At 47.2% G+C, this 9,462-nt stretch overlaps 1 protein-coding gene across 1 annotated transcript in view; it reads right to left on the reverse strand.

Annotated features, from left to right (window-relative positions):
- Positions 1–6,085, reverse strand: part of LOC107122543 (uroplakin-3a-like) — a gene marked incomplete at its 3' end in the record, with an annotated part of 12,033 nt that extends 5,948 nt beyond the window's left edge. The window contains exons 1-2 of the mRNA XM_015425662.1: positions 5,938–6,085; positions 1,049–1,207 (exon numbers count right to left, since the gene is read on the reverse strand). Of these exons, the coding sequence (XP_015281148.1) occupies positions 1,049–1,207; positions 5,938–6,085 (307 nt within the window). The remainder of the gene's footprint in view (positions 1–1,048; positions 1,208–5,937) is intronic.
- Between the last annotated feature and the right edge of the window lie 3,377 nt (positions 6,086–9,462).

Below are 9,462 nucleotides of genomic sequence, written 5' to 3' on the forward strand. Positions count from 1 at the left end.
TGCAGAGGCCAGACTCGCAAATGAGAAAAAGGCAAGCTCAGGGTTTGTGGGTCGCATTTTGGGCTGTGGAAGAGGAACCGGCTCCATTCCTGGAGTTCTCTTGAGTTCCTGCGCTTTTGGTTTTGCTTTTTGCCAATCCATCTCCCAAGACTGCTCCAGGTGCTCCGGCCTGAGGGCTGCTGGGGCTTCCCGCAGTTCGGCCTCATTATATCCTATGGGCCATTGAAGTCAATGGTGAAAACATAGGGTATATTCTGGGGGCTGGAGGGGAGGGGGTTTGAGGGAGAGGCTCCAAAATCGCAGGGTAGCTGCTGGAGCCTCTCCCCAAGATACCCCTAAGTGGTGGGATAGCTGACGGATGGCTGACAACCATTACTGGCGTACAGGATCCGTCAAATATGTGCCTTCTGGGTTGTAAAGGGCTTTAAAGGTCATAGCCAACACCGTGAATGGGCATGAGGATTCACAATACAAGATGAACAGACCAGTGCCTCCCCCGTTCATACAGCCAGTCCTTTCAAACAGAACAGCAGAAGAAGACATAGCCAATGGCCACAGAGAAACATGGCATGTGCACGGGACTCAATTCAGGGAAGGCCAAGCCCAAACAAGTACCACTCCGTGACTCTTACCAAGTGGCGACTTGCATTTATGCAAACAGACCTAACACATCTAGCCCAAACTTCATTTCAGCCTTTAGAGCAGGGGTGGCCAAACTGTGGCTCGGGAGCCACATGCGGCTCTTCCACACCTACTGTGCGGCTCTCGGCAGGGCACATGGGGAAGCTAAATATCATTAGCAAACAAATATCATTGGACAAATAAATATCATTATCAAGATCTGCTTTTGTTATTATTTTTGGCAGTCTCATTTAATTTTAATAAAAAGCAAATCTGCATATTTCCCAGTAAATACTTGTAATATTTCTTAATGTCTTGTGGCTCTCAAACATCTGACGTTTATTCCACGTGGCTCTTACGTCAAGCAAGTCTGGCCACTCCTGCTTTAGAGGATCGAAGGACATCCATGGAAGGAGCTGCCACTTACCAGAGTCAACCATGACGTACAGGTGTACTTCATAGGAAGCACTTTTGGACACTGAGCCATCAAACGTGCAGAACGGCTTCTCTAAAGCAACCGTGGTAAGAGTTGGATTGTTTGTGACGTACTTTGGGTTTGCGATCTGCGGCCTCAGAATCTGGGCTACTGGAAAGAAATGTTATACTTTCCCCATAATTGTTGCATTTTTAACAAGACGGACTCTGTCTGAGGAGAACATGTCCATTGACCTTATGGCTGACCAGGGGTCATTTCCTGCAGAAGCGCACAGGAGCGGAACTCCGGCAGTAAGGAGCCCAGGGGGCGGGCACATGCAACAAGCCCCACCCCCTGCTCCCAGCAGCCCTAAATTGGACCATGAGGAGCAAGAAGCAGCCAGGTAAGTTGCGGAGCCCCCCCCAGCCCGCCTTCAGGTACAAGCTCTCCCTCCTCTGTGAGGGCAGATCTGCACACACACACACCATAGATAGCAATCCAAAACAGTCCAGTGGCACCTTTAAGACCAAGTTTTATTTAGGTACAAGCTCTCCCTTCTCTGTGAGGGCAGATCTGCACGTCCCCCCCCCATAGCTAACAATCCAAAACAGTCCAGTGGAGTCTGAGTGGTGGGTGTTGCCTTCTGACACACATCCGGTGATGTCAGGGGGTGTGGCATATGCAAAATAGTTATGCTAATAAGTTATGCTAATGCGCTCCTGCACCTCTTTTTCTACAAAATGACCCCTGTGGCTGATATCTAGAGGGGCACATGCACACACCCAGAGTTTCAAAGGGATGCTTCACATGTTTTGGTAGGCACCCTTGGGAGGGAAGGAGATCCTTGGGAAAGTTTACACACATTTCCTCCTTAAAACCCAGATAAAAAGCATTTCAAGCATGCTTGGTTACTTGAGAGTAAGTGCAAGCTACAGGGTAGTTCTGGGTAAGAGTAAAAAGAGCTCACAGACCAGTCATGTCACAGCACAGCAACATTAGAGCATATCTAAAGGAATAGCTGACTAAGTTTAGCCCCACCACCAAGCCATTGGTAACCTGGATCTTGTTGCAAGTGCTGCCTGCAGAGGAGGCATCTAGGGTCTTTTACTAAACTGAAGAAAAGTTGACAAGTCTACACATACATTCCTGAAGTTAAATCCTAAAGTTAACCGAGCTAGCTTCTAAATAAAAACACTTAATGTTGTGTTGAAGAGAACACATCTGACACTTCTGCACTGTAAAAAATAAAACATTCTAGAAACTTCCCTATTAAATAAAGACCCCACTATAGTCTGTTATAAAAAAACCCCAAAACAAACCCAAGCCAAAAGAAGGGCAAAATGAGGATACACAATAACTTACATGCACACAGCTTCCCACAACAGAATAATATCACTACACCCCAATGAACCCCCATGATCAGCACCACCAGGGTGATCCCCTTTCCCACCCTCAGTATTAACAGCCAATACCCTTTAAATGCTCAACTACATTGCTCCGGGGTGTAACCAATGAATCAGCTCCTGATATTTGGCTATGTCTCAAGCATCTGTGCCTGTACCCTCCCCCCTCACCTACATATTCTCAGCTGCATTCAATTTGCCAGAGATGGGGGATGGTATGGAGGAGGAGGAGATTGGATTTATACCCTGCCCTTCACTACCCAAATGTGTCTCAGAGCGGCTTACAAACCCCTTTCCCTTCCCCTCCTCACAACAGACACCCTGTGAGGTAGGTGGGGCTGAGAGAACTCTTGACAGAAACTGCTCTTTTTCAAGGACAGCTCTTATCAGAACTACGGCTTGCCCAAGGTCATCCAGCCAGGTGCAAGTGGAGGAGTGGGGGAATCAAACCCGGTTCTCCCAGATTAGAGTCTGCGCACTTAACCACTACACCAAACTGGCCCTTTCCAACACAAATTTGGAGTCTTGCTTTCTCATATCTGCACCAAGTGCATGCATGATTGTTTTTAAGGCGGTTTTAAGTAAGTTGTATAGTGAGGACTGCTTATTTTCTCATAGAAAACAAAAGGCTATTCCAAAGTCTGAAGCCACACATCTTTCCTAGGATGCAGTGCCACAAAAAGATGCTTAATAAATCAACATTTTAAGTTTTAAGCTTCAAACTTCATAACTAACCTATTTTGACTACATCATTACTTTCATCATTACTACTTATTCAATATTACGTATTTGAGATGTTACATACAATCTTGAATACAATCGTATCCCAACAGAAGGAAGAACGATTGCATTTTATGGATAATACTTTAAAAATCATAATGAAGGGGATGTAAGGGACAATATTTTCTGTCTTATACATTTTGTACTACATGATTGCCCTCAACAAACACAATTATGTTGTATGACCCTTTCCCTCCCCTTTACTTTCTGTATCCTGTCTTCTTAAATTAAAAAAAAAAAGATGCTTAATAAATCAGAGGAGAATAGCACCATAATATTAGGTGGCTTTTGCAATCATTATAAGAGTTGGTGGAGTGGATGAATTATGAACTGAGCTGTCAGTCTGAAAGGCCCTGGTGCAATGTTATTTGCTCTGTGAGTTCACTGAGACGCAATCGAAAACACACTCACTAGAGAGCAGGTCCCACCGTTCGGAGAAAATGAGCATAGAACCATGTTGTAACTGAATTTAAACAAGCTGCTCTTTCTATCAACCCCCCCCCCCTGGAGAAAAACTGCTTGAAAAGCACCCAGCAAAATGAAGAGCAAGCAACAACAAAATGAAGAGCATGAACATGTAGAGAGTGCATATTTCTTGTCAGTGTTCTTTCTGGGCTGCACACAGGGCAAAAGTAAATCTTAAAGTGTCTCTCCTACTGGACTTTTCCTACTGCTATTACAAAACACAACATTCAAAAACCAGTGGGGGAACATTTACCCTTCCAGGACATTCAGTTGCTGACCTAAGAGTAGCAGTTCTCTTACATAGGCATTTCAAAGGGAGATTAGAAAGAGGAGTTATGCTAATGAGCTCCCCTAGCTCTTTTTCTATGAAATGACCCCTGATTTAAACAAGCTGCTCTTTCTATCAAACCCCGCCCCCCAAGTGGGGATAAGGCTCATGGCTTTCCTTCCACATGTGCTGTCAGGATGATACCACTACAGGGCAGATTAAACATGTTTAATAGTACGATTTTACAGAAATGCTATATATTATCATTGCTATGAGGGAGTGCTCAGGTGTCCTCACTTAGCAGCTCATATTGAAAGATAAGCAACAGTTGTTTATATGGCTATAAGATGCTGGCTTCCACTAATCTTAAAACTTGGGCAAGCAAGACATCACAAAGGGTAACTGCAGGCCAGGGACTCTGAATCCCGGCTGGTACCAGTTTAGCCGCAACTGCTCCCAAGGGGTACAGGAGGTGGAAATGTAGTGGATGAAATTTCCCACTTCCTGGTGAATTGTTGTTCTGTTGCTCTTGGTAATGCAAACGTTCCTTTACTTCTGTGAATTACAACGCCAATGGCAGGAATTAGGAGCAAAGGTAAAACAGCAATTCTAATACTTATCGAGTAGCCCAACAGTTTGTGGACATCTTTTGTTACAGAAGAAATTTTCTACTTTCGACTGATCACAGCTGTTGCAACAGCTGGAGATACAGCTGGTAGGACTGAGTAACACCTATATCTAAAGAAGTGTGGGTGCACACGAAAGCTTATACCTTGTATCAGGGGTCATTTTGTAGGAAAAGAGGTGCAGGAGCTCATTAGCATAACTCATTAGCATAACTTATTTGCATATGCCACACCCCCTGACACCACTGGAAGTGTGTCAGAAGGCAACACCCACCGCTCAGGCTCCCCCCAAAATCTCCAGGTATTTCCCAATTCAGAGCTGGCAAGCCTACCTGGAGAAAAACTGCTGGAAAAGCACCCAGCAAAATGAAGAGCAAGCAACAACAAAATGAAGAGCATGAACATGTAGAGAGTGCATATTTCTTGCCAGTGTTCTTTCTGGGCTGCATACAGGGCAAAAGTAAATCTTAAAGTGTCTCTCCTACTGGACTTTTCCTACTGCTATTACAAAACACAACATTCAAAAACCAGTGGGGGAACATTTACCCTTCCAGGACATTCAGTTGCTGACCTAAGAGTAGCAGTTCTCTTACATAGGCATTTCAAAGGCAGATTAGAGAGACTGACTGCTGAACTGCAACTGATAACGAAGCTCAAGACAAGACAAACTCCTTGACTGAACTGAGACCTAGGTTGTTTCTCTCATTAACAATGCCTGCTACTGTCATTTGGCATCTGAAATCACTTCACTCTCCAAGATAGAAGACGAAGAAGACGAAGACGAAGAAGAAGACGAAGAAGAAAGAAGAAGAAAGAAGAAAGAAGAAGAAGAAGAAGAAGAAGAAGAAGAAGAGATTATATTTATACCCCGCCCTTCACTTGGAGTCTCAGAGCGGCTTACAAACTCCTTTCCCTTCCCCCTCCCCACAACAGACACCCTGTGAGGTGGGTGGGTGGGGCTGAGAGAACTCTGACACAAACTGCTCTTTTAGGAACAGCTGTGCCAGAGCTTGTGACTGACCCAAGGTCACATCAGCAGGTGCAGGTGGAGGAGTGAGGAATCAAACCCGGTTCTCCCAGATTAGAGTCTGCACACTTAACCACTACACCAAACTGGCTCTCACATTCCAGCTGTATATGAAGAAGTGAGCAGTGACTCATGAAAGCTCATGCCCTGCCACAGATTTTGTTAGTCTTTTCATTAAGGTGCTGCTGGACTGTTGCTCCCTTTCACTAATGAATGCAAGCTGTACTGTTAGGTCCCCCCCCCATCAATTAGAAATGCAAAAGGGAATCCATCTCTCTCTCTGGTATGCTTTCTTTAGCACCCCCCCCCCTTTAGTCCCCCCCCCCCATTGCCGGCATGCTGATGCTCTGCAGGAAGGTCTGGCGCTTCAAGGGCTGAGCCCGCCACCGCTGCTCCCATGGGCGCATGAATGTCCAGCTTCAGCCATGGTGGCTTCTTCCTCTGCAAACTGCTGGTGCTCTCCTGGCGCACCTCAGACATCCTCCCACCTGCTGGGGCTGCAACAGAGGTGCCCCCCCGGCCCAGTCCCCCCCGTCTCCCAGCCCTCCCATGCCCTGCGTGCCCTCCCTCGCCCTCTGCTGTGCATAAACTCCTCCGCCGCCGCCGCCAGCCCCGAGCCGTGGTGCCGCTGCACCCCATGGCCTGGTGAAGCCAAGCAAAGCGCCTGGCTGGCTTCCCTCCCTCCACGGTTGCTCCCGCATGCCTGCCCCATCGAGCACCGAGGTGCCCCGACCCTCCAGCTCCCCGCTGACTGCCTGGCTGGCTGACTCATCCTGGCGTGTGGCCGGGTGGCGAGGAGGGTACGCAGCAGCTGGCGGGCCAAGGCGGCCATTCAGCGGAGTGTAGGGCCCGGTCTGGGGACTGAAGGGCGGCCCGGCGCGGAAGGAGGGTCGTGCCAGGCGCTGACACAGGCCTCTGGAATGTGCCCTTGGAAGGACTGGCCCGCCGATTCGGCTCCACCTGCAACTTTCAGGCTGCCTGCTCCTCCTCCTTCTTCCTTGAACTTTTGTGAGTGAAGCGCCTCACTTGGGCAGAAGTGGCAACGTTTGTACAGATTGGGCATCTTGTTAACTGAAGCTCCTGCCCTCTTCCTGGTGTGCCGGCGCTGTGAGCTGTAGGTGGATGCTTCTGATGGTGGGTGACCTGGGAGGGGGGGAGGGGCGGGCCTGTTTACTGCTGGAGAATTGCTCCAGCCTGCTCCGGCCTGAAATGAGGCCTGGTTTCCAGTCTTGGAGCATGAGGTCCGCGGAGAGAACAGTCAAATGACCAACATTTCACAGAGTGATGGAGGAGGCCCACACACAAATGGGTGGGTGGGTGAGGTCTGACACTAAGAACACAGAAACACTACTAGGGAAGCAGGGTGGTCCAGTTTAGTCGACAGCCAGCTTGGTGTAGTGGTTAAGTGCGCAGGCTCTAATCTGGGAGAACCAGGTTTGATTTCCCACTCCTCCACTGGCACCTGCTGGATGACCTTGGGCAAGCCATAGTTCTCTCAGAGCTGTTCTCTCAAGAGCAGTTCTCTCAGAGGCCCCACCACATCACAGGGTGTCTGTTGTGGTGAGGGGAAGGGAAAGGAGTTTGTAAGCCACTCTGAGACTCCAAGTGAAGGGCAGGGTATAAATCCAATCTCTTCTTCTTCTTCTTATAGGATAAAATGTTCTCTGGGGCACTCTGACATGTTTGCCCCCAAAACAATGACTTGATTACTTTTTTGAAGGTGAACAATGACTTGGGCAAAGCCTTGATGAGTTTACCTGAGGTAGACTATAGGTGTTAATGTTTCTTCATGATCCACTAAGTACTGGATGGGAGAAGCTACCAGATTTTATGCTGTCCTGGTTTTAAGTGTTGCTAAATTAGGGTAAATGGGTAAGGGGAAGTGAGGCTGGGCATGTGACAAGGTTAATCCAAGGTGAGGCACCTATTTTGGGAGACCCATTGTCCTGAACGATGCATCTCTTTAGGGTGGGAAAGGGTAATTAGTAGGTCCGCTGCTCTTTCCTGCACACTTCTAATCTATATGTCCAGACTTGCCCTGGCTGACATCCATCTTGTGTCCTTTTGCATTGTTTTTTATGTTCCAGCCTTGTCTCTTGTTGGCATCCATTGTCTGATGTTTTAGGCCAGGCAGTGCATTGCAGCTCATGATATCTGAGCGGATATCTATATGGGGTTTTCTCTCCATAGACTGCCCCCCCCCACGAGAGGAGGAGTCTGACTGCTAACCCTCCCAGATCTTAGTTGGACACTCTAACCACTAGAAAATGCTGGTTCTCAACTCTGGGGTTTGTCTCCATTAAGCATTACAAATATGTGCATATTTTGTAAAACTGCAAATAGGACAGGGGGGACCAGAAGCCATTGGGGGGACTCATCTGCCTGCCCCTGACCTGCTCTACCTTCACTTCCAGGCTTGCAAGATTTCACTCGATGCTGGGAGACGAGGAAGATCTGCTTAGCTTCAGCAGGCTGACTGCTGGTGCAAACCTAAGCAGAGTTATGCATTTCTTCAATGGGTTTAGAAAGGTATAACTCCACTTAGGACTGCATTGTGCATCTGTAACCTTCAGAAAGGCAGGAATGGGCTTCCTTGACATGTGCCAAGCAATCCAAAATTGAAACTGATGGGATGTAAAGAGCAAAAAAAAAATGGCTACTCTGGTCCAAGATTTCATATGATCAAAGATCCGAGATTTCATATGATCAAAGACAGCAAAGGATGGTTCGTCAGTTTTCAGACGGTTTGGTCATTCTGATGTTCAGTAAAACACATATATGATTAGGGGTGTGCATTTCGAAATCCCGAACCGAAAAAAAAATCCCGAAAAAACCTCTTTTACATTTTCCCCACCATAGAGAACAATGGAGGGATGGGGGCAACCTGTTTGGGGGCCTGTAGAATTGGCCCCCTTGGTCCAATCTTCTTGACACTTCGTGGGTATCTTGGGGAGAGGTTCCAGCAGCTACCCTGCGAGTTTGGAGCCTCTCCCTTAAACCCCCTCCCCTCCAGCCCCCAGAATATAACCTATGTGCCAAATGGCCCACTGGATATAATGAGGCTAAATTGCTGCCGAATTTCGGCGGCAAACCGGCAATAGGCAGCAATCTGATCTGGGGGCACCCTCTTTGGATGCCCCTGGAATTGGACTCCCTGGCCCAATCTTCTCAAAACTTTGGGGGTCTTACTCTTTTGGGGAGAGGCTGGAGCAGCCAAAGTCCAAATTTGGAGCCCCTACCTTAAACACACACACCCCAGCCCCCTGCAAACTTTCCAGAGGATTTTTGCCATTGACTTCAATGGCTCGGATAATGGACCTGGATTTTTTGGGAATCCCAAATATTTTCGCATCCAATAAATCCGAATCCGAATTTTACCAATTTTTTTTTTTTTCACAGCCCTATATATGATATCTTGCCTGCTGTTTCAGCAAGCATGTTTTTGATTATAAACATATACCTGTTTTCATGCAAGACAAGCAATTTTTGCTTCAGGTTGCCAAACTCATGCAAGACAGATCCACCGGGCTGAAACTTAAAAGTCTGTGGTGCCCTCTAGTGAAACAAGCTCTGCTTTCTTGCATAGACAATAAAGAGTCCTGCTGTGGGAAGATTTCCACTGAAAGTACTTTTCAGCTCCCCTTCTGCTCAAGATGTGCGGATGTGAAAAACAGGGCAGTTTTCAATGCATCTGAACCTGACCATTTTCAATTGCATCACAAAATTTCTGTGCTTTCCCATGCACAGTTGATTAATTATGACTAGATAGATAGACAGATAAACACCAGATCATTGCTCCATAGTGGGAAGATGTTTCAGAAGCACAGAAATCTGCTCATCACCTTTTAACCTGGGCA

The sequence above is a fragment of the Gekko japonicus genome, unplaced genomic scaffold (genome assembly GCF_001447785.1).
Source record: "Gekko japonicus isolate JY-2015 unplaced genomic scaffold, Gekko_japonicus_V1.1 scaffold5426, whole genome shotgun sequence".
Classification (NCBI taxonomy): Eukaryota; Metazoa; Chordata; class Lepidosauria; order Squamata; family Gekkonidae; genus Gekko; species Gekko japonicus.